This window comes from Tursiops truncatus, chromosome 4, assembly GCF_011762595.2.
Source record: "Tursiops truncatus isolate mTurTru1 chromosome 4, mTurTru1.mat.Y, whole genome shotgun sequence".
Taxonomy (NCBI): Eukaryota; Metazoa; Chordata; class Mammalia; order Artiodactyla; family Delphinidae; genus Tursiops; species Tursiops truncatus.
The window spans coordinates 96089511-96115353 of record NC_047037.1 but is presented as its reverse complement, the minus strand read 5'-3'; the positions used below and the strand labels follow the sequence as shown (position 1 = coordinate 96115353).

At 37.2% G+C, this 25843-nt stretch overlaps 1 protein-coding gene across 1 annotated transcript in view; it reads left to right on the top strand.

The window, feature by feature from the left end:
• Nucleotides 1-25843, top strand: part of ADGRG7 (adhesion G protein-coupled receptor G7) — a 90321-nt gene that overhangs the window by 57906 nt on the left and 6572 nt on the right. Inside the window, 2 exon segments of the mRNA XM_019923208.3 lie at nt 8286-8438; nt 10472-10631. Coding sequence (XP_019778767.2) covers nt 8286-8438; nt 10472-10631 — 313 coding nt within the window.

The following is a 25843-nucleotide window of genomic DNA, read 5'->3' as shown; positions in this document are numbered from 1 at the left end:
TACCCTTCCCTCCACTCTTCCCGCCCTGGTAACCATAAGTTCCTTCTCTAAGTCTGTGAGTCCATTTCTGTTTTGTAAATACATTCATTTGTATTATTTCTTTTTAGATTCTGCATGTAAGCGATATCATACGATATTTCTCTTTCTCTGTCTGACTTACTTCAGTCAGTATGACAATCTCTAGGTCCATCCATGTTGCTGCAAATGGCATTATTTCATTCTTTTTTACGGCTGAGTAATATTCCATTGTATATATGTACCAAATCTTCTTTATCCATTCCTCTGTCCATGGACACTTAGGTTGCTTCTCTGTCTTGGCTATTATAAACAGTGCTACAATGAACATTGGGGTGCATGTATCCTTTCAGACCATGTTTTTCTCCGGATATATGCCCAGGAGTAGGATAGCAGGGTCATATGATAACTCTATTTTTAGTTTTTTAAGGCCCCTGCATACTGCTCTCCATAGTGGCCATACCAATCTATGATCCCACTAACAGATAGGAGAGTTCCTTTCTCTCCGCACCCTCTCCAGGATTTACTGTTTGTGAATTTTTAAATGATAGCCATTTTGACTGGTGTGAGGTGATATCTCATTGTAGTTTTTACTTGCATTTCTCTAATCATTAGCAATGTTGAACATCTTTTCATGCGCCTCTTGGCCATCCATATGTCTTCCTTGGAAAAATGTCTATTTAGGTCTTCTGCCCATTTTTTGATTGGGTTGTTTGTTTTCATGATATTAAGCCACATGAGCTTTTTGTAAATTTTGGAGACTAATCCCTTGTCAGTCACATGATTTGCAAATATTTTCTCCCAATTTGTGGGCTGTCTTTTTGTTTTGTTTATGGTTTCCTTTGCTATGCAAAAGCTTTTGAGTTTAATTAGGTCCCATTTGTTTATTTTTGTTTTTATTTCCATTACTCTGGGAGATGGGTCAGAAAAAATATTGCTGCAATTTATGTTAGGGAGTGTTCTGCCTACGTTTTCCTTTAGGAGTTTAATAGTGTCTGGTCTCACATTTAGGTCGTTAATCCATTTTGAGCTTATTTTTGTGTATGGTGTTAAAGAATGATCTAATTTCATTTTTTTACATGTAGCTGTCCAGTTTTCCCAGCACCATTTGTTGAAGAGACTGTCTTTCCACCATTGTAAAGTCTTGCCTCCTTTGTCGTATATTAATTGACCATAGGTGCATGGGTTTATTTCTGGGCTTTCCATCCTGTTCCATTGATCTATAGTTCTATTTTTGTGCCAGTACCATACTGTTTTGATGACTATAGCTTTGTAGTATAGTCTGAAGTCAGGGAGCCTGATTCCTCCAGCTCCATTTTTCAGTCTCAGGATTGCTTTGGCTATTCAGGGTCTTTTGTGTCTCCATAAAAATGTTAAGATTATGTGTTCTGTTTCTGTGATAAATGCCATTAGTAATTTGATAGGATTGCATTGAATCTGTAGTTTGCATTGGGTAGTATAGTGATTTTGACAATATTTATTCTTCCAATCCAAGAACATGGTTTATCTTTCCATCTGTTTGTGTCTTCAATTTCTTTCATCAGTGTCTTATAATTTTTAGAGTACAGATCTTTTGTCTCCTTAGGTATGTTTATTCCCAGATATTTTATTCTTTTTGATGCAATGGTAAATGGGGTTGTTTCTTGAATTTCTCTTTCTGATCTTTCATTGTTAGTGTATATAGATGCAACACATTTCTGTGTATTAATTTTGTAGCCTGCAACTTTACCAGATTCACTGATGAGCTCTAGCAGTTTCCTGATAGTGTCTTTAGGATTTTCTATGTATAGTGTCATGTCATCTATAAACAGTGACATTTTAACTTCTTCTTTTCCAATTTGGATTCTTTTATTTCTATTTCTTTCCTGGTTGCCATAGCTAGGACTTGCAAAACTCTGCTGAATAAAAGTGGTGAGAGTGGGCATCCTTGTCTTGTTCCTGATCTTAGAGGAAATGCTTTCAGCTTTTCACCATCGATATGATGCTAGCTGTAGGTTTGTCGTATATGGCCTTTATTATGTTGAAGTAGGTTCCCTGTATGCCCACTTTCTGGAGAGTTTTTATCATAAATGGGTGTTGAATTTTGTCAAAAGATTTTTCTGCATCTATTGAGATCATCATTTGGCTTTTATTCTTCAATTGGTTGATGTGGTGTATCACACTGATTGATTTGTGGATATTGAAAAATCCTTGCATCCCTGGGATAAATCCCACTTGATCATGGTGTATGATTCTTTTAATGTATTGTTGGATTCGAATTTCTAGTAAAATACTAGCAACTGAGGATTTTTGTGTCTATGTTCATCAGTGATATTGGCCTGTAATTTTCTTTTTGAGTGGTATCTTTGTCTGGTTTTGTTATCAGGGTAATGGTAGCCACATAGAATGAGTTTGGGAAGTCTCCTTCCTCTGCAGTTCTTTGGAACAGTTTCAGAAAGATAGGTGTTAGCTCTTCTCTAAATGTTTGATAGAATTCTCCTGTGAAGCCATCAGGTCCTGGACTTTTGTTTGTTGGGAGTTTTTAAATTACAGTTTCAATTTCAGTGCTTGCGATTGGTCTGCTCATATTTTGTAATTCTTCCTGATTCAGTCTTGGGAGACTGTACCTTTCTAAGAATTTGTCCATTTCTTCCAGGTTGTCCATTTCATTGGCATACTGTTGCATATAGTAGTCTCTTATGATCCTTTGTATTTCTCTGGTGTCAGTTGTAACTTCTCCTTTTTCATTTCTAATTTTATTGATTTGAGTCCTCTCCCTATTTTCCTTGATGAGTCTGGCTAAAGGTTTATCAATTTTGTTTATCTTTTCAAGGAACCAGCTTTTAGTTTCATGGATCTTTGCTATTGTTTTTTTCATTTCTATTTCATTTATTTCTGCTCTGATCTTTATGATTTCTTTCCTTCTACTAACTTTTGGTTTTGTTCTTTGTCTAGTTGCTTTAGGTGTATGGTTAGGTTGTTTATTTGAGATTTTTCTTGTTTCCTGAGGTAATATTGTATTGCTATAAACTTTCCTCTTAGAACTGCTTTTGCTGTATCACATAGGTTTTGGATCATTGTGCTTTCACTTTCATTTGTCTCTAGGTATTTTTTGATTTCCTCTTTGCTTTCTTCAGTGATCCATTTGTTGTTGAGTAACATATTGCTTAGCCTCCAAGCGTTTGTGGTTTTTATAGTTTTTTCTTGTAGTTTGTTTCTAATTTCATAGTGTGGTTGTAGAAGATACTTGATATGATTTCAATTTTCTTAAATTTACCGAGGCTCCCTTGTGGCCCAGGATGTGGTCAATCCTGGAGCATGTTCCGTGTGCACTTGAGAAAAATGTGTATTCTTCTGCTTTTGTATGGAGTGCTCTATAAATATCAATTAAGTCCATCTGATCTAATGTGTCATTTAAGGCCTTTGTTTCCTTGTTGATTTTCTTTCTGGATGATCTGTCCATTGACAAAAGTGGAGTGTTAAAAGTCCCCCACTATTATTGTGTTACTGTCGATTTCTTCCTTTATGGCTGTTAACATTTGCCTTATGTATTGAGGTGCTCTTATGTTGGGTGCATATATATTTACAATTGTTGTATCTTCTTCTTGGATTGATCCCTTGATCGTTACATAGTGTCCTTCTTTGTCTCTTATAACAGTCTTTATTTTTAAGTTTATTTTGTCTGATATGAGTATTGCTACTCCAGCTTTATTTTGATTTCCATTTGCATGGAATACCTTCTTCCATCCCCTCACTTTCAGTCTGTATGTGTCCCTAGGTCTGAGGTGGGTCTCTTGTAGACAGCATATGTATGGGTCTTGTTTTCATATCCAGTCAGTCTACGTCTTTTGGTTGGTGCATTTAATCCATTTACAGTTAAGGTAATTATCGATATGTGTGCTCCTATTGCCATTTTCTTAATTGTTTTGGGTTTGTTGTTTTATGTTTTTTTTCTTTCCTTCCTCTTTTGTTCTCTTGTGGTTTGATGACCATCTTTAGTGTTGTGTTTGGGTTGCTTTTTCTTTTCTGTATGGTTATCTATTGTAGCTTTGGGGTTTGCTGTTCCCATGAGGTTCTGATATAGCAGTCTATGTATGTACAAGGTTGTTTTAAGTTGCTAGTCTCTTTCCCACCAAGAGGAGTTCCTTTAGCATTTGTTGCAAAGCTGGTCTGGTGGTGCTGAAATCACTTAGCTTTTGCTTGTCTGTAAAGCTTTTGATTTCTCCATCAAATCTGAATGAGAGCCTTGCTGGGTCGAGTATTCTTGGTTGTAGGTTCTTCCCTTTCATCACTTTAAATATATTGTGCCACTCCCTTCTGGCCTGCAGAGTTTCTGCTAAGAAATCAGCCGTTAACCTTATGGGAGTTCCCTTGTATGTTATTTGTAGTTTTTTCCTTGTTGCTTTTAATAATTTTTCTTTGTCTTTAATTTTTGTCACTTTGATTACTATGTGTCTTGGTGTGTTTCTCCTTGGGTTTATCCTGCCTGGGAGTCTCTGTGCTTCCTGGACTTGGGTGACTATTTCCTTTCCCATTTTAGGGAATTTTTTACTGTAATCTCTTCAAATATTTTCTCAGGTTCTTTCTCTCTCTCTTCTCCATCTGGGTCCCCTATAACTTGAATGTTGGTGCATTTGTTGTCCCAGAGGTCTCTTAGGCTATCTTCATTTCTTTTCATTCTTTTTTCTTTATTCTGTTCTGTGGGAGTGATTTCCACCATTCTGTCTTCCAGGTCACTAATCTGTTCTTCTGTCTCAGTTATTCTGCTATTGATTCCTTCTAGTGTATTTTTCAATTCAGTTATTGTATTGTTCATCTCTATTTGTTTGTTCTTCAGTTCTTCTAGGTCTTTGTTAAACATTTCTTGATGTTTAACAAACATTTCTTAAAACATTTGTTAAAAAACAAATGTTTAACAAACATTTCTTGATGTTTCTTGATGTTTAATCGAGGAGATCCTCGATTCTTTCCTCCATCCTTTTTCCGAGGTCCTGGATCATCTTCACTATCATTATTCTGAATTCTTTTTCTGGAAAGTTGCCTATCTCCACTTCATTTAGTTGCTCTTCTGGGGTTTTATCTTGTTCCTTCATCTAGGACATAATCCTCTGCCTTTTCATTTTGTCTGTCTTTCTGTGATTGTGGTTTTTGTTTTGCAGGCTGCAGGATTGTAGTTCTTCTTGCTTCTGCTGTCTGTCCTCTGGTGGATGGGGCTATCTAAGAGGCTTTTGCAAGCTTTGTGATGGGAGGGACTGGTGGTAGGTAGAGCTGGGTGTTGTTCTGGTGGGCAGAGCTCAGTAAAACTTTAATCTGTTTGTCTGCTGAAGGATGGGACTGTGTTCTCTCCCTGTTGGTCATTTGGCATGAGGCGACCCAGCACTGGAGCCTACAGGCTCTTTGGTGGGGCTAATGGTGGACTTTGGGAGGGCTCACACCAAGGAGTACTTCCCAGAACTTCTACTGCCAGTGTCCTTATCCCCATGGGGAACCACAGCCACCCCCTCCCTGCCTTTGCAGGAGACCCTCCAACACTAGCAAGTAGGTTGGTTCAGTCTCCTATGGAGTCACTGCTCCTTCCCCCTGGGTCCTGGTGTGTACAAGGTTTGTGTGTGCCCTCCAAGAGTGAAGTCTCTGTTTCCCCCAGTCCTGTTGAAGTCCTGCAGTCAAATCCTGCCTGACTTCAAAGTCCAATTCTCTGGGGATTCCTCCTCCCATTGCTGGACCCCCAGGTTGGGAAGCCTGATGTGGGGCTCAGAACCTTCACTCCAGTGGGTGGACTTCTGTGTTATAATTGTTCTCCAGTTTGTGAGTCACCCACGCAATGGTTATGGGATTTGATTTTATTGTGCTTGTGCCCCTCGTATCATCTTATTGTGTCTTCTCCTTTGTCTTTGGTTGTGGGGTATCTTTTTTGGTGAGTTCCAGTGTTTTCCTGTAGATGATTGTTCAGCAGTTAGTTGTGATTCTGGTGCTCTCTCAAGAAGGAGTGATTGCACCTCCTTCTACTCCACCATCTTGAAACAATCTCCTCCTTTTCATTTTTAAAATTCATTACAGAGATCTGTAATCATTCCAATTTCCTTCTAGATCATTCAGATTAGAAATATGATTTCTAATAATTTAAATTGTAACAACATTCCAATGTAAAACAGCTTAGAAATCCTTTGGCATGTATAATAATGGTGTTTACCTACAAGGGAAAGAAAACAGACATTAATTGATTGCCAAATAATACCAGGGCTTCTCACATTATTTTGTTAATACCTACTGCCTACCTGACACCTTCACTTGGCTGGACAAGTGATGAGACATCTCCTGGTCTTCCCTCCCAAACCTGCTCTTCTCATCATCCTCGCCAACTCAGTTAACAGTAATTCCATCCTTCCAGGTACTCAAGCCAAAGATTTTGTATTCACTCTTAACTCCTATATCTCCCATCTAACCTATTAATAAATCCTTTTGCTTTACTTTTTAAAAATATACATATATATATTTATTTATTTGGCTGCGCTGGGTCTTAGTTGCAGCATGCAGGATCTTCATTGTGGCATGCGTGATCTTAGTTGAATCTTTAGTTGCCACATGCAGGCTTTTAGTCATGGCATGTGGGATCTAGTCTCCTGATGAGGGATCGAACCCATGCCCCCTACATTGGAAGCATGGAGTCTTAACCACTGGACCACCAGGGAAGTCCCCTTTTGTTTTACCTTTAAACATATCTGGAATCAGACTATTTCTCAACATCTCCTCTCCCTGGTTCCAAGCCACCTGATTGTTGCAGTAGACTCCTAGCTGTTTTTCTCCTTTGGCATGTGCTCTTCTTTTATCCCTGCAGCTAGCTAAAGTAATACTTTTAAAACTAAAGACCAAGCATGTCAAGTTTCTCCTTCTTGCCAAGAGTACATGCAGTCACCTATAAAGCCCTGACATAATTTGCATCCTTTTACTAATTCCATCTACTTCATACTCTGTTCTAGCCACACTGGCCTCTTTGCTTACGCTCTCAACTCAGAGCCTTTGCACTTGCTGTTCCCTCTGCCTAGAACACCCTTCCCCCTCATCTACTTCAGATCTTTACTCAAATATTTTTTTCCATAAGTGTTTTCCTGACCACTCTATTTAAAATGAAACATTTCCTCCCCTGGTCCGCCAGGCACACACACAGACACACAGACACACGTATACATATACATAGTAATACCTACCCTCATTACCTACTTTATTTTTCTTCACAGCACTTGCTAACTTCTGTTATAGTATATATCTTATTAATTCATTAGTTTTATTTATTTTCTGCATTAGAATAAATTCACTAAAGAAAGGCAGTTTGTTTTTTCATTCACTGCTAATATCTTGTTATCTAGAACAATGTCTGGTACATAGCATGTACTCTGTAAATACTTATTAAATGAATGAATTTATTCTTACAACAATGCCAGGAGATGATTACTACACTTCACAGATGAGAAAAAGAATACCACCAAAACTACCACCAACAATAACAAAAAGACAAAAACAAAAACAGATGCAATGAGGTTAAAGAACTATTCAAATATTTTTTAAACGTTAAACTTTAAAAAATGCTTATTAATAAGAGACAGTTTAAATAATTTATGGTATAATTAAATAATGGAATAATATGCAGCCATAAAAAATCATGAGGATAATCTTTATATTCTGATATGGAATGATCTCCAAGATGTGTTTTTAAGTAAGGTATAGAAGTATCATGTTATCCTTTGCGTCAAAATCAGGAAAAAATATACATTTGCTGGTGTATGCATAGTCTAAATCTGGAAGTATACACAAGAAACATTGAATACCGCCGGAGATAAAAGCTTGGTGACTAGGGATAGTTGTAGGAGGGGTCTTGTCTCTCTATGATGATTTGTACCTTTAAAATTTTGAGCCATCTGAGTGTGCTACATAGTCAAAAAGAAAATTAAACAGTAACTTAACTAAAGTCAGAAACCTAGTAAGTGACAGACAGTGACATTTATATTCAGGACTGCCTAACTCAAAAGCCCACTTTCTTTCCACTAGCCCATATGGTCTCACAGAGAAATTTGGCAGAATCAATGCATTTAATTTTTCTACTTGGTTGAATTCTTGAAAATCATCTCTAATATATAGAAGGCAAAGAGATATTGACTTTTAGCAGGTCTTTCAGTCGAGTGAATGTCAATGGTGTGAACAGCATAGAGAAGAGTTTGTATACCTTTCTTCCTGCTGAAATCATTTCTTTTCTCTGCTTTCTTAGTCTGCTGAAATCATTTCTTTTCTCTCCACAGCTGCTGGCTGGCAACTCAAGAAAGCAGTGGTTTGATAACAAGTCCATTGTTGTGGTCATTCATCATACCTGTGACCATTATCCTCATTAGCAATGTTGTTATATTTATTGTCATTGTAGTCAAAGTGCTGTGGAAGAATAATCAGAATCTGAAGAGCTAAGATTCCCAATGAATCAGAAGCTGGAAGGCATGGCTCATGTAGTACTAAATATAGCACAGGAATACATCCACAGCTCCTAGAAGAGTTTTCAGATTTGGGGGAAATGGCAAGGATATGTGGTTTGCAGGACAGATTTTCTCTTAAACTTTGTCTCAGAAGGTGGATCTTCTCATCTTCCAACATCAAGACTACAATGTGAGTCTATTGCATTACCTAAGATACTTTTGCACTGTATGAGCCCAACTAAAAACCCAACCCAAAGACATCAAGAAAAAAAATGTATCCCCCAATCCCCAATATTCATGAAATCAGATTTGAATAATTAAAAATATGAGAGGGTTGTGAGGAGATGCTGGTCACTGTATTTTCATTTTAGAAACTAGTAACTGTAGGTTATATTTTACATGTGTTGCCTGAATCACATAACAGCTTTAAATTTTAAAAATTTGTTGCAAACATATACAAATTGGAACATTGGGCAACATTGGGCCCACATTCCCTGCAGATGGGGCATGTGCTCTCTGGTCTATCAGTTCCCATGTGGACTGCTTCTTTCCTCTCTGTAACTTTTCTGACCCCAATAAGCATTTTCATTGTCATCACTAATATACAGAAAGAGCTTTCAGTTGGAGAGACAAATAACAGAAGCTATTAAACACATACACTCCCTTCACCTCCACATCCCACAGCATGAATTGGTTAGAACACAGTGCTAATGAGGCTGTGAATTCAGGCTTAATTCTACAAGACTCTTCTTAACCCAAGTAGACTTACTATAAGTACATCTGTGAACTTTGTTGGTCACCATATAGATCCATTTTGAATGAACAGATGGGTGAAAACAGCCATCATTAGTGGGAATGTAATCTTAAACATGTACTTTACCAATCAAGAGTACCATCTTTCCTATATGGATGATAACCCATATTGAGGGGAAAAATGTGGAGAAAAGCCTATCACTGATAATCATTCAAACCTATGTTTTCTTAACAATGCAGAAAAACCTTGGTGAAGTCTTGTTAGCCTAATTGTAAGTTAAGTTATATTTCTTTTATACAAAGCAATATCATTTTGGCCACAGACATCAAACAAATTTGTAATGTTTCAAAATTTTGACTGGCAACTCATGGTTCTTAAATTAGCTTAGTTACAGTGAAGAGCAGGTTACAATTTAATTGTTTAACAAATTATCTTCTATGTATCAGTTAGCTTTTGCTGTATAACAAATTACCCCCAAATTCAATGGCTTAGAATGATAAATATTTATTACTTGTCATAAGTTTGAGTGTCGATCATGTAGTTGTTTTGGTTTTGGCTGGCTTGAATGCTGGTAGATAACTTAGGATGAATCACTTTCATGTCTGATGGTTGTTGGTTGGTTGGTATTGAGTGGGAACTGCTCATTTGGGAAAGCTCGCCTCTGCTGCATGTGGTCTCTCTCTTAACATAGTACTCTCAGGGTTCCAAAGAGCAATAAGAAAGAACACGCCCAGATGAGTGGAATGCTTTCAAGCCTTTGTTTGTGGAACAAATGCTAATGTCCCTCTGGTCAAAGTGAGTCATATGGCCAAGCTCAGGTTCCAGGGATATAGACTTAGCATGACAGGGAAGAAGGTCACTTTGTGCTTTAATAAATTTTCATTCTGATATCAACTTATGACATGGCACGGTCCCAGATGCCCCAAAAAAGGAATTACTGATCCAGTAGTTATAATCGCTAACATCAAATTCAGTTCCAAAGAAAAAGTTAATTCTATGTGAAATTTGCCTGCAGTAGTATTTCAGGAACTGTTTATGCCTGAGCTTTTAAGCAGATATCATTGTCTTCCTCCCTTCGTTCCTTCCTCTCTTCCTCTCTTTCTCTCTTTTATTCAGAGTGACATAGGTTTTTCCACCTGAGGCATAATATTGTTTAATGAACAGTGTATATGTGCAGCTGAATACATATTTTCAGTAGGAGGGTAACAATGATATTAATAAGTAAAAACCTGAATGAACCATGTTTCCTTTCTTGTTTTCTCTTACTTAGCACAAAGAAGTTTTCAATCCTAAAGAAGTTTCTTAGCACGTTATCTGTTGCAGTCGTTTTTGGAGTTACCTGGATTCTGGCATACTTAATGCTAATGGATGATGATGGCATCAGGGTCACCTTCAGCTACTTATTCTGCCTTTTCAACACTACTCAGGTATGGTGTGGATTAGTCTGAAAGTAGTAGACTATGGAGTGGTGGAGATGATATCACCTGGACCAAAGTTTTCTTATCTTAAAACTCCCTGAAGGTCATTGCTTAGTTAATTTCGGGTGACTCTATTTTTAATACACTTCGAGGAAAGGGGAAGAAAAACTTTTTTATGACTTACCTACTATATCCTTTCCTGTACTGGAGTTCATGGAACATAATTGCAATGGGGTTGGCCAATGTTGGTCCCTCTTCTCTGAGCAGAAGAGATTTTGTTGAGCAGCTAGCTTGGGAGGCACCTCCTTTGCCTTTCTGCCATGCAGCAGGTTCACAGCACCTCACCGTGGTTATATGGTCAATGTTACAGTGATCCCTGGAGCTTGGACCCTGTGGGATTGGCTTAATTTCTTCTTTCTCTCTTTTTTGAAATTTTATGATTATCTTATTTTTTTAAAAACTTTATTGAGGAATAATTGGGAATAATTACCAACTATTACTGTATATTTTAAAATGTACAACTTGATGATTTGATACACATATACATATAGAATGATCAAAATAACACATCCATCACTTTACATAGTTAATTTTTTTTCTTTTTTTTTAATTAAAGTATAGTGGAAGTATAGTTGATTTACAATGCTGTGTTAGTTTCTGGTATACAGCAAAGTGATTCCCTTTTTTATATAAATAAATAAATAAATATATACATATACATATATATATATATATATATACTTTTTCACATGCTTTTCGATTACAGGTTATTACAAGATATTGAGCATAGTTCCCTGTGCTATACAGTAGGTCCTTGCTGGTTACCTTTTTTTTTTGGCTGCATTGCGTCTTTGTTGCTGCATGTGGGCTTCCTCTAGTTGTGGAGAGCAGGGGCTATTCTTCGTTGCGGTACATGGGCTTCTCATTGTGGTGGCTTCTCTTGTTGCAGAGCATGGGCTCTAGGCACACGGGCTTCAGTAGTTGTGGCTCCTGGGCTTAGTTGCTCCATGGCATGTGTGGTCTTCCTGGACCAGGGATTGAACCCGTGTCCCCTGCATTGGCAGGAGGATTCTTAACCACTGCACCACCAGGGAAGTCCCTGGTTACCTATTTTTTATATGGTAGTGTGTACATGTTAATCCCAAACAATTAATTTATCTCCCCCCATCCTGTTATACCCTTTGGTAACTATAGGTTTGTTTTCTATGTCTGTGGGTCTATTTATGTGTTGTAAATAAGTTCATTTGTATTATTTTTAAAGACATTGTTAAATATTTTCTGTGTGTATGGTGAAAATGCTTAACTACTCAGCAACTTTTAAGTACATGATACCATATTATCAACTATAGTCACCATGTTGTACATTGGGTTCTTATTCTTCTTATAGTTTAAAACTTTGTACTCTTTGACCTATACTACCCCATTTACCTCTCCCCCCAGCCCCTGACAACCACCATTCTATTTTCTGTTTCTATGAAATTGGCTTTAAAAAAATTCCACATGTAACTGATACCACATGTGTCTGTCATTCTTGTCTGACTTATAGCAATTAGCGTAATGCCCTCCAGGCTCATGTATGTTGTCACAAATGGCAGGATTTCCTTCTTTTTTATGGCTGAATAATATTCCATTGCATGTATCTACCATGAATTTTCTTTACACATTCATTCATCAAAGGACATTTAGGTTATTTCCGTATCTTAGCTATTGTGAATAATGCTGCAGTGAACATGGGTGTGCAGTTTTCCCTTCAAGATAATGATTTCAATATTTAGGATAGTTTTTTCAAATTTTAGGATAGATGTTTCTGTGAAAAATACCATTGGAATTTTGGTAGGATTGCATTGACTCTTCAGATTACTTTGGGTAGTATGGAAATTTTCACAGTATTAATTTTTCCAGTCCAAGAACACAGATACCTTTCCATTGATTTATGTCTTCTTCAGGCTTTTTCATCAGTGTCATAGCTTACAGTGTATAGATTTTTCCTTGGTTAAACTTATTTCTAAGTATTACATTGTTTTTTATACTATTGTAAGTGGGATTGATTTATTAATTTCTTTTTCAGGTAGTTTGTTGTTAGTGTATAGAAATGCAAATGATTTCTTTTTCTTTTTTTTAAAATCTTGGTTGGAGTATAATTGCTCTACAATGGTGTGTTAGTTTCTGCTTTAAAACAAAGTGCATCAGCCATACATATATATTCATATATCCCCATATCTCCTCCCTCTCACGGCTCCCTCCCACCCTCCCTATCCCACCCCTCTAGGTGGTCACAAAGTACCGAGCTGATCTCCCTGTGCTATGTAAAATGTATCTATTTTACATTTGGTAGTGTAAATATGTCCATGCCACTCTCTCACTTCGTCCCATCTTACCCTTCCCCCTCCTCATGTCCTCAAGTCTATTTTCTACATCTGCGTCTTTATTCCTGTCCTGCCACTAGGTTCTTCAGAAGCTTTTTTTTTTTTTTGAGATTCCATAGATATGTGTTAGCCCATGGTATTTGTTTTTCTCTTTCTGACTTACTTCACTCTGTATGACAGACTCTACGTCCATCCACCTCACTACAAATAATTTGATTTCATTTCTTTTTATGGCTGAGTAACATTCCATTGTATATATATGCCACATCTTCTTTATCCATTCATCTCTCGATGGACACTTAGGTTGCTTCCATGTCCTGGCTATTGTAAATAGAGCTGCAATGAACATTGAGGTAGATGACTCATTTTGAATTATGGTTTTCTCAGGGTATATGCCCAGTAGTGAGATTGCTAGGTCGTATGGTAGCCTATTTTTAGTTTTTTCAGGAACCTCCACACTGTTCTCCGTAGTGGCTGTATCAATTTACATCCCCACCAACAGTTCAAGAGTGTTCCCTTTTCTCCACACCCTCTCCAGCATTTATTGTTTGTAGATATTTTTATGATGGCCATTCTGACTGGTGTGAGGTGATACCTCATTGTAGTTTTGATTTGCATTTATCTAATGAGTAGTGATGTTGAGCATCCTTTCATGGTTTGTTGGAAATCTGTATATCTTCTTTGGAGAAATGTCTACTTAGATCTTCTGCCCATTTGTGGATTGAGTTGTTTGTTTTTTTGATATTAAGCTACATGAACTGCTTGTAAATTTTGGAGATTAATCCTTTGTCAGTTGCTTCATTTGCAAATATTTTCTCCCATTCTGAGGGTTGTCTTTTGGTCTTGTTTATGGTTTCCTTTGCTGTGCAGAGCTTTTAAGTTTCATTAGGTCCCATTTGTTTATTTTTGTTTTTATTTCCAACTCTCTAGGAGGTGGGTCAAAAAGAATCTTCCTGTGATTTATGTCATAGAGTGTTCTGCCTATGTTTTCCTCTAAGAGTTTGATAGTGTCTGGCCTTACATTTAGGTCTTTAATTCATTTTGAATTTATTTTTCTGTATGGTGTTAGGGAGTGTTCTAATTTCATTCTTTTGCATGTAGCTATCCAGTTTTCCCTGCACCATTTATTGAAGAGTCTGTCTTTTCTCCACTGTATATTCTTGCCTCCTTATTCTAAAATAAGGTGACCATATGTGCGTTCGTTTATCTCTGGGCTTTCTATCCTGTTCCATTGATCTATATTTCTGTTTCTGTGCCAGTACCATACTGTCTTCATTACTGTAGCTTAGTCTGAAGTCTGGGAGCCGGATTCCTCCAGCTCCATTTTTCTTTCTCACGATTGCTTTGGCTATTCGGGGTCTCTTTTGTTTCCATACAAATTATGAAATTTTTTTTTCTAATTCTGTGAAAAATGCCATTGGTCATTTGATAGGGATTGCATTGAATCTGTAGATTGCTTTGGGTAGTATAGTCATTTTCACAGTGTTGATTCTTCCAATGCAAGAATCTGGTATATCTCTCCATCCGTTCATAGCACCTTTAATTTCCTTCATCAGTGTCTTACAGTTTTCTGCATTCAGGTCTTTTGTCTCTTTAGGTAGGTTTATTCCTATGTATTCTATTCTTTTTTTGCAATGGTAAATGAGAGTGGTTCCTTAATTTCTCTTTCAGGTTTTTTATCATTAGTGTATAGGGATGCAAGAGATTTCTGTACATTAATTTTGTATCCTGTTACTTTACCAAATTCATCAATCAGTTCTAGTAGTTTTCTGGTAGCATCCTTAGGATTCTCTATGTATAGTATCATGTCATCTGCAAAGAGCGACAGCTTTACTTCTTCTTTTCCAATTTGGATTCCTTTTTTTTTTTTTTTTTTTTTTTTTTGTGATACACGGGCCTCTCACTGTTGTGGTCTCTCCCGTTGCGGAGCACAGGCTCCAGACATGCAGGCTCAGCGGCCATGGCTCACGGGCCCAGCCACTCCACGGCATGTGGGATCTTCCCGGACCGGGGCACGAACCCGTGTTCTCTGCATCGGCAGGCGGACTCCCAACCACTGTGCCAACAGGGAAGCCTTTGGATTCCTTTTATTTCTTTTTCTTCTCTGATTGCTGTGGCTAAAACTTCCAAAATTATGTTGAATTATAGTGGTGAGAGTGGACAACCTTGTGTTGTTCCTGATCTTAGATGAAATGGTTTCAGTTTTTCACCATTGAGAACGGTGTTGGCTGTGGGTTTGTCATATATGGCCTTTATTATGTGGAGGTAAGTTCCCTGTATGCCTACTGTCTGGAGGGTTTTTATCATAAATGGGTGTTGAATTTTGCTGAAAGATATTTCTGCATGTATTGAGATGATCATATGGTTTTTCTCCTTCAATTTGTTGTTATGGTGTATCACATTGATTGATTTGCATATATTGAAGAATCCTTGCATTCCTGGGATAAACCCCACCTTGATCATGGTGTATGATCCTTTTAGTGTGCTGTTGGATTCTGTTTGCTAGTATTTTGTTGTGGATTTTTGCACCCATGTTCATCAGTGATAATGGCCGGTAGTTTTCTACTTTTGTGGTATCTCTGTCTAGTTTTGGTATCAGGGTGATGGAGGCCTCATGGAAAGAGTTTGGGGGTGTTCCTACCTCTGCTATATTTTGATAGAGTTTGAGAAGTATAGGTGTTAGCTTTTCTCTAAATGTTTATAGAATTCGCCTGTGAAGCCATCTGGTCCTGGACTTCTGTTTGTTGGAAGATCTTTAATCACTGTCTCAATTTCAGTGCTTGTGATTGGTCTGTTTATATTTTCTCTTTCTTCCTGGTTCAGTCTTGGAAGGTTTTGCTTTTCTAAGAATTTGTTTATTTTTTCCAGGTTGTCCATTTTATTGACATAGAGTTGCTTGTAGTAATCTCTCATGATCTTTTGTATTTCTGCAGTGTCAGTTTGTACTTCTCCTTTTTCATTTGTAATTCTGTTGATTTGAGTCTTCTCCCTTGTTTTCTTGATGAGTCTGGCTAATGGTTTATCAATTTTGTTTATCTTCTCAAAGAACCAGCTTTTAGTTTTATTGATCTTTGCTATCGTTTCCTTCATTTCTTTTTCATTTATTTCTGATCTGATCTTTATGATTTCTTTCCTTCTGCTAACTAAGGGTTTTTTTGTTCTTCTTTCTCTAATTGCTTTTGGTGTAAGGTTAGGTTTTTTATTTGAGATGTTTCTTGTCTCTTGAGGTAGCATGGTAGTGCTATAAACTTCCCTCTGAGAACTGCTTTTGCTGCATCCCATAGGCTTTGGGTCATCGTGTTTTCATTGTCATTTTTTTCTAGGTATTTTTTGATTTCCTCTTCGTTTTCTTCAGTGATCTCTTGGTTATTTAGTAGTGTATTGTTTAGCCTCCATGTGTTTGTAGTTTTTACAGATTTTTTACTGTAATTGATATCTAGTTTCATAGCGTTATGGTTGGAAATGATACCTGATACAATTTCAGTTTTCTTTAATTTACCTAGGCTTGATTTATGACCCAAGATATGATTTATCCTGGAGAATGTTCCATGAGCACTTGAGAAGGAAGTGTATTCTGTTGTTTTGGATGGAATGTCCTATAATTATCAATGCAGTCCATATTGTTTAATGTATCATTTAAAGCTTGTGTTTCCTTATTTATTTTCATTTTGGATGATCTGTCCATTGGTGAAAGTGGACAGATTAGAGTCCCCTACTATGTTAAAGTCCCCTACTATGATTGTATTACTGTCGATTTCCCCTTTTATGGCTGTTAGCATTTGCCTTATTTATTGAGGTGCTCCTATGTTGGGTGCATAAATATTTACAAGTGTTATATTTTCTTCTTGGATTCATACCTTGATCCTTATGTAGTGTCATTCTTTGTTTCTTGTAATAGTCTTTATTTTAAAGTCTATTTTTTCTGATATGAGAATTGCTACTCCAGCTTTCTTTTGATTTCCATTTGCATGGAATACTTTCTTCCATCCCCTCACTTTCAGTTTGTATGTGTCTCTTGGTCTGAAGTGTGTGTCTTGTAGACAGCATATATATTGGTCTTCTGTTTATATCCATTTAGCCAGTCTTTTTCTTTTGTTTGGAGCATTTAATCCATTTACATTTAAGGTAGTTATCGATATGTATGTTCCTCTTACCATTTTCTTAATTGTTTTGGGCTTTTTATTGTAGGGCTTTTCCTTCTCTTGTGTTTCCTACCTAGAGAAGTTCCTTTTAGCATTCCTTGTAAAGCTGGTTTGGTGATGCTGAATTCTCTTAGCTTTTGCTCATCTGTAAAGGTTTTAATTTCTCCATCTTATCTGAATGAGATCCTTGCTGGGTAGAGTAATCTTGATTGTAGGTTTTTCCCTTTCATCACTTTAAATATGTCCTGCCACTCCCTTCTAGCTTGCAGAGTTTCTGCTGAAAGATAAGCTGTTAACCTTATGGGGATTCCCTTATATGTTATTTGTTGTTTTCCCCTTGCTGCCTTTAACATTTTACTTTGTCTTTAATTTTTGATAGTTTGATTAATATGTGTCTTGACATGTTTCTCCTTGGATTTATCCTGTATGGGACTCTATGTGCTTCCTGGACTTGATTGACTATTTCCTTTCCCATATTAGGGAATTTTTCAACTATAATCTCTTCAAATATTTTATCAGTCCCTCTCTTTTTATCTTCTTCTTCTAGGACCCCTGTAATTCGAATGTTGGTGCATTTAATATTGTCCCAGAGGTCTCTGAGACTGTCCTCTATTCTTTTCATTCTTTTTTCTTTATTCTGCTGTGCAGTAGTTATTTCCACTGTTTTATCTTCCAGGTCACTTATCCGTTCTTCTGCCTCAGTTAATCTGCTATTGATTCCTTCTAGAGAATTTTTAATTTCATTTATTGTGTTGTTCAGCATTGTTTGTTTGCTCTTTAGTTCTTCTAGGTCCTTGTTAAACGTTTCTTGTATTTTCTCCATTCTATTTCCAAGATTTTGGATCATCTTTACTATCATTACTCTGATACTTTTTCAGGTAGACTGCCTATTTCCTCTTCATTTGTTTGGTCTGGTGGATTTTTACCTTGCTCCTTTATTTGCTGGGTGTTTCTCTGTCTTCTCATTTTGCTTAACTTACTATGGGGTCTCCTTTTTGCAGGCTGCACGTTCATAGTTCCCGTTGTTTTTGGTGTCTGCCCCCAGTGGCGAAGTTTGGTTCAGTCGGTTGTGTAGGCTTCCTGGTCGAGGGGACTGGTGCCTGTGTTCTGGTGTATGAGGCTGGAACTTGTCTTTCTCGTGGGCAGGACCATGTCCAGTGTTGTGTTTTGGGGTGTCTGTGACCTTATTATGATTTTAGGCAGCTTCTCTGTTAATGGGTGGGTTTGTGTTTGTGTCCTGCTATTTGTTTGTCATAGGGTTTCCAGCACTGTATCTTGCTGGTCATTGAGTGGAGCTGAGTCTTAACGTTGAGATGGAGATGTCTGGGAGAGCTTTCACCATTTGATATTACCTGGAGCTGGGAGGTCTCTTATAGACCAATGTTCTGAACTTGGCTTTCTCACCTCAGAGGTACAGGCCTGACACCTGGCTAGAGCACCCAGACTCTACCAGTCACATGGCTCAGAAGAAAAGGGAGAAAAGAAGGAAAGAAATGAAAAATAAATATAATAAAAGTTTTTAAAATAAAAAATTATGAAAAATAAATCAAAAAGTAATAAAAAAAGAAAGAAAGAAGAGAGCAACCAAACCATGAAACAAATTCACCAATGATAACAAGCACTAAAAACTATACTAAAAACAAAGAAACAAACAAAAAACCTGGACAGATAGAACGCTAGGACAAATGGTAAAAGTAAAACTATACAGACAAACTCACACAAAGAAGCATACACATTCACAAAAAGAGAAAAAGGAATAAAATCTATATATAAAAGGAAAAAAAGGAAGAGAGCAACGAAATCAATAAACAAATCTACCAATGATAATAAACTCTAAATACTTAACTAACATAAACTTAAAACCAGAAACAAATTATATGCAGACAGCAAATCCCAAGTCTACAGTTGCCCCCAAGGTCCACTGCCTCAATTTTGGGGTGATTCAATGTCTATTCAGGTATTCCAGAGATGCAGGGTACATCAGGTTGATTGTGGAGATTTAATCCGCAGCTCCTGAGACTGCATGGAGAGATTTCCCTTTCTCTTCTTTGTTCGCACAGCTCCTGGGGTTCAGCTTTGTATTTGGCCTTGCCTGTGCGTGTAGTTCACCTGAGGGTGTCTGTTCTTTGCTGAGACAGGATGGGGTTAAAGTAGCAGCTGATTAGGTGGCTCTGGCTCATTCAGGCTGGGGGTAGGGAGGGGTGTGGAATGTGGGGCAAGCTTGTGGCGGCAGAGGCCGGCATGACATTGCAACAGCCTGAGGCGCACCATGTGTTCTCCCCGGGAAGTTGTCCCTGGATCACGGGACCCTGGCAATTGTGGGCTGCACAGGCTCCTGGGAGGGCAGGTGTGGATAGTGACCTGTGCTTACACACAGGCTTCTTGGTGGTTGCAGCAGGAGCCTTAGGGTTTCATGCCCGTCTCTGGGGTCCGTGCTGTTAGCTGGGGCTCGCGCCCGTCTCTGGAGCTCATTTAAGCAGTGCTCTGAATTCCCTGTCCTTGCGCCCCCTAAAACAATGGTCTCTCTCCTCTAAGGGAGTTTCAGACTTTTTCCCAGACTCCCTCCCGGCTAGCTGTGGCTCACTAGCCCCCTTCAGGCTGTGTTCATGCAGCCAACCCCAGTCCTCTCCCTGGGATCTGACCTCTGAAGCCCGAGCCTCAGCTCCCAGCCCCTACCCGCCCCAGTGTGTGATCAGACAAGCCTCTCAGGCTGGTGAGTGCTGGTCAGCATCAATCTTCTGTGTGGGAATCCGTCCACTTTGCCCTCTGCACCCCTGTTGCTGTGCTCTCCTCCGTGGCTCTGAAGCTTCCCCCACTCCCACCCACTGTCTCTGCCCGCGAAGGGGCTTCCTGGTGTGTGGAAACTTTTCCTCCTTCACAGCTCTCTCCCAGAGGTGCAGGTCCCATCCCTATTCTTTTGTCTCGTTTTTTGCTTTTTTCTTTTGCCCTACCCAGGTATGTGGAGAGTTTCTTGCTTTTGGGGGAAGTCTGAGGTCTTCTGCCAGCATTCAGTAGGTGTTCTGTAGTAGTTGTTCCACGTGTAGATGTATTTGTGGGGAGGAAGGTGATCTCCATGTCTTACTCCTCCGCCATCTTGAAGGTCTCCTGCAACTGATTTCTGTATGTTATTTTTTTATCCTGCAACTTTACTAAATTTATTTATTAGTTCTGGTTTTCTGGTGGAGTCTTTTGGGTTTTCTATATTTAAGATAATTTCGTCTGCCAGCAGAGACAGTATTATTTTTTGCTTTCCAACTTGGATGCCTGTTATTTCTTTTTCCTGGCTATTGTTCTGACTAGGACTTCCAGTAGTATGTTGAATGGATGTGGCAAGAGTGGGCATCCTTGTCTTATTCCTGTCTTAGAGGAAAGGCTTTTAATTTTCACCATTGAGTGTGATGTTAGCTGTGGGCTTGTCAGATGTGGCCTTTATTATGTTGATGAACAATCCTTCTATACCTTATTTGTTGAGAGTTTTTCTCATGAAAGCATGTTGAATTTTGTTAAATACTTTTTCTGCATCTATTGAAATATTCCCGATTTTTGTCCTTCATTCTGTTCATGTGGTATATCACATTTATTGATTTGCATATGTTGAACCATTCTTGCTTCCAGGGTTGAGTCCCATTTGATCATGGTGTATGATCCTTTTAATGTATTTTTGAATTCAGTTTGCTAATATTTTGTTGAGGATTTTGCATCTATGGTCATCAGGAATATGGCTTGTAATTTTCTTTTCTTGTAGTGTCCTTATCTGGCTTCAGTATTAGGGTGATGCTGGCCCTGTAAAGAGTTTGTAAGTGTTCCTTCATCTTCACTTTTTTTGGGAGAGTTTGAGAAGGTTTGGTATTCATTCTTTAAATGTTTGGTATAGCTCACCTGTGAAGCCATCTTGTCCTGGGCTTTTATGTGTTGTGAGATTTTAAATTACTGATTCAATTTCCTTGTTCATTATTGCTCCATTTAGATTTTCTATTACATCTTGATTCAGTCTTGGTAAGTTGTTTCTGAATTTTTTTCTTTTAATTCTTTTAAATTTAATGAGACTGATTTTATGGACTAATAAGCATTTGGTCTATCTTGGTGAACAAAACATTTAACTTGGAAAAGAATGGTATTCTGTAGTTGTCGGGTATAGTGTACTAAAAATGTCAATAGATGATTGTTAGTACTGTACAGATTTTCTTACCAACATTTTTGGTTCTCTCAACTGCTGAAAAAGGAATGCTAAAATCTCCAACTGTGATTGTGAATTTGTTTATTCTCTCCTTAATTCTGTCAACTTTTGCATCACATGTGTTGAGGTTCTGCTATTAGATGCATAGACATTTATGATTATTATTTTTTTTAAGATGTTGGGGGTAGGAGTTTATTAATTAATTAATTTATTTTTGCTGTGTTGGGTCTTCGTTTCTGTGCAAGGGCTTTCTCTAGTTGTGGCAAGCGGGGGCCACTCTTCATCACAGTGCGCAGGCCTCTCACTATCGTGGCCTCTTTTTTTGCGGAGCACAGGCTCCAGACGTGCAGGCTCAGTAGTTGTGGCTCATGGGCCTAGTTGCTCCACGGCATGTGGGATCCTCCCAGACTAGGGCTCGAACCCGTGTCCCCTGCATTAGCAGGCAGATTCTCAACCACTGCGCCACCAGGTAAGCCCTATGATTATTATGACTTTGAATGAACTGACCCTTTATCATTTGGAAATGTCCCTCCTTAACTCTGATAATGCTCTTTGTCATGAAGTCTACTTTATCTGATATATGGCCTTCTTACGCATATTGATTACAGGATACATACTGTTTCATCCATTCACTTTCAACCTATCTGTGCCTTTATATTTAAAGTATGTATCTTACAGACAGCAAGTAGATGGGTCTTTTATCAATTCTGGCAATCTCTGTCTTTTGAGTGTTTAGTCTGTTTGAGCTAATGTAATTATTAATGTGCGTGAATTTATGTCTAACATTTTACTATTTGCTTTCTGTTGCCACTCTATTTTTTATTCCTTTGTTCCTCTTTTCCTGCCTACTTTTGGGTAAATTTAGTAGTACTAGGATTCCATAATTATATGTTGGTTATTAAGCAATATCCCAGCATATATTTTGTTGATTTAGGGATACATTATACATCCTTAACTTTCCATACTCAACGGAGTTAATATTTTACCACTTCCACTAAAATTTAAGACTCTTGTAACAGTATAAGCTTACGTGTTATTCTTCCTTCCTTTATGTTATAGTTGTCTGATGTACTACATGTGCATACATTATAAACCCCACAATGGAGTGTTATTGGTTTTGCTTGTTCTTAATCCCTTCTTGAAGATCTGAATTTCCATGTGATTTTGTTTCCCTTCAGGCTGAAAACTTTCCTTTAGAATTTCTTAGTATATATCTTCTGGTGAAAAATTCTTTCAGTTTTCTTTTACCTAAAAATGTCTTTATTTAGCTTTCATTGTTGAGAGACATTTTCACTGGATATAGAATTATGACTTGACAGAGTTTTTTTTTCCTTTTAGCACTATGAAGAAGTAATTTCACAAACTGGCTCCAGTTTCTAATGAGACAGCTTCAATGTTTTGCATTATTTTTCCTCCTGTTATATAATGTGTTACTTTCCTCTGGTTATTTTCAGGGTTTTCCCTTTATTTTTGACTTTTATCATTTTGACTATAATGTGCCCAGATATTATTTTATTTTATTTTTTGCATTTATTCTGCTTGGGATTGCTGAACTTCTTGAATCTATTAATTTATGTCTTTCATCAAATTTGAGAAATTTGCAGCCATTATTTTTCAAATAGTTTTTGTGTCCCATTCTCTCTCTTCTCTCTTTCTGGGACTGTAAGTACATGTTAGTTAATTTAATATTGTTCTTCAGGTTCCTGAGCTCTGTTCATTCTTTCTCATTCTTTCTCCTTGCTATTCATCAGACTGGATCATCCTGGTGATCTGTCTCCAAGGACACTGATTTTTTTCTTTAGGCATCTTCAGTTTGCTATTGAGCCTATCCAGTGATTTTTATTTCAGATATTGTACCTTTATAGTTTACAAATTTTTGTTTTGTTATATTTTATTGTAGTACATTTTGCTTACATTTCCTTATTTTTGGCTCATTATGAGTACATTTTCTTTTGTACTCTATGAATACATCTGTAAGCATGTTGTAATAGTACTTTAAATTTCTTGTTTGCTAAATTTAACATCTGGGTCATTTTGGACATTCCCCATTCATTGCTTTTTTTCTATAGTATGGGCCATGTTTTTCTGTTTTTTCATATGTTTGGTAATTTCAATTATTTCCAGAGCATTATAGATCCTACACTGTCGCAACTCTGCATTCTGCTATATTCCTACCAAGAGTGGAGTTACCATACGATTAACTTAGCTGGACTAAAATTGAAAACTATCTCTCCCTAGGGTGGGCAGCTGAAATCTCTGTTTAGTGTTTTTAGCCTTACCTGTGCTTCTCGGAGTCCATCCCAACCATTTGTAATTCAGAGGTTACTCAGCCATTTGGGCAGAGTTTATAAACAGACTCTGGAGCTCCTCCTCTCTGTCTTCTCCTGGATATTTATATCCATACTGTTACTTACTTTCCAGCTGCTGTGGTTGCCCTAAACCCTGTCTTCTGTTTTTTCAACCTACTAAAACTGCCTGTTTCAACTCCAGGTTTACTCATCCTGCATGGGCTGATTATGGTGTGACTTCAGGCTAAAAGATATTAAGCACAAAACAAAATATGGAAACCTACCTTTCTCCCTTTCTCCTAAGTGTACTCCCTTTCTCCTAAGTGTAGATTCCTCTTCCAGTTTCTGACTGCTTTTGCTTGCCTTCCAATGTCTTCATATAGGTTTTAAAAAATATTTTGTCCAGAGTTTATAGTTTTAATATGCAAGAGGGTTGATTTGATAGGAGCAGAACCATATAAAGTTGTTTTTGTGACATAAGTCATACATAGGACTGAAGATACTTTTATTCCTTGAGACTTATCTCAAGAATATATTTAATAATAAATCTTAAAAAAAATTCCATTAATACTTTGTTTAAAAAAATCTGAATTGAAGATTTATATTCTTTTTTTCTTTGGAAACCATTCTGTTAACATCTTGGGAGTATCTACTGTGAGAGAAGCTCAATATTTAGGCTAAGGATTATGGTCACCTTCTGATTTTCATCATGGCAAAAATAATCATATAGATGAACCAAAATGGTAGATGAAAATAAAAATTCTGTTTGACCTCACAAGAGTTTTTTTTATTATTTTGTATTTGTGTATCATACATGGGGGATGTCAAAATTTTAAGATAAAACAAGGAGGCATTATTGAAAGACTTAACCTTGAAATCAGGAATTTCTCTCTGTACTTCTTATTCTATCCCTCTTCCCATAGTGAACATTGCCTTTTACTCTGATGAAAAATATTGCAAGGACTTTTCCCTCTGTATATAGAGTTCCATTTTTTCTGAGTTGGCAGAGTGAATTATACTTCAATATAATGAAAGTACCCTTCTTTTTTAATTTATTTTTTTTTAAATTCAGGTATAGTTGATTTACGGTATTGTGTAAGTTTCAGGTATATGATATAGTGATTCACAATTTTTAAAGATTATAGTTCTTATAAAATATTCCCTGTATTGTAAAATATATTCTTGTAGCTTATTTATTTTATACATAGTAGCTTGTACCTCTTAATCCCCTACCTTTATTTTGCCCCTCACTTCTTCCCTCTCCTCACTGGTAACCACTAGTTTGTTCTCTGTATCTGTGAGTCTGTTTCTTTTTTGTTACATGCACTAGTTTGTTTTATTTTTTAGATTCCACACATAAGTGATATCATACAGTGTTTGTCTTTCTCAGTCTGACTTATTTCACTAAGCATAATACCCTCCAAGTCTATCCATGTTGTTGCAAATGGCAAAATTTCATTCTTCTCATGGCTGAGTAGTATTCCATTGTACATACATACCACATCTTCATTTTTTTTTCTTTTAAAGTTATGGGAGATATACTTTGATTTTTCATCCATTCATCTGTTGATGGACACTTAGGTTGCTTCCATATCTTGGCTATTGTAAATAATATTGTTATGAACATTGGGGTGCACGTATCTTTTTGAATTAATGTTTTTCTTTTCTTTGGTTGTATGCCCACAAGTGGAATTGCTAGATCATATGGTAGTTGTATATTTAATTTTTTTGAGGAAGCTCCATACCATGTTCCACAGTGTCTGCACCAATTTACATTCCTAACGACAGTGGAAAGTACCCTTCTTCTAAACTACCCACCCTGCACCAGGATCATCTGTGTGAACAAATGTGATCACTGGACCACCTACATGAGGCAAGGAAAGACACTCCTTAGTGAGAGCTTGCTTCTTAAGCTCCAGACCTCTAACCCTGAAAGCAAAGGGATAATTCCTAAAATCCTACATAGATTGTTATTAGTATAAAAAAATTTCCAATTTAATATTTACTGAGATTATCTTCTGACAATATTTTTATATGTCACATATGTACTTTTTCAAGGGGATATAGTTTTCAAGTTATCTTTTGTAAAATCTTATTTACCTTTAACTTGTTTATCAAAGCCAGAGAAAGGCATGTAAAATTCCCTTTTACACTTTTCTACCAGTTTTTCTTCTGTTTAACTGTTTGTCTTTATACAAATTAATGCTGTATTATCATGTTTCTAAAAATTCATGGATGTTGTATATTT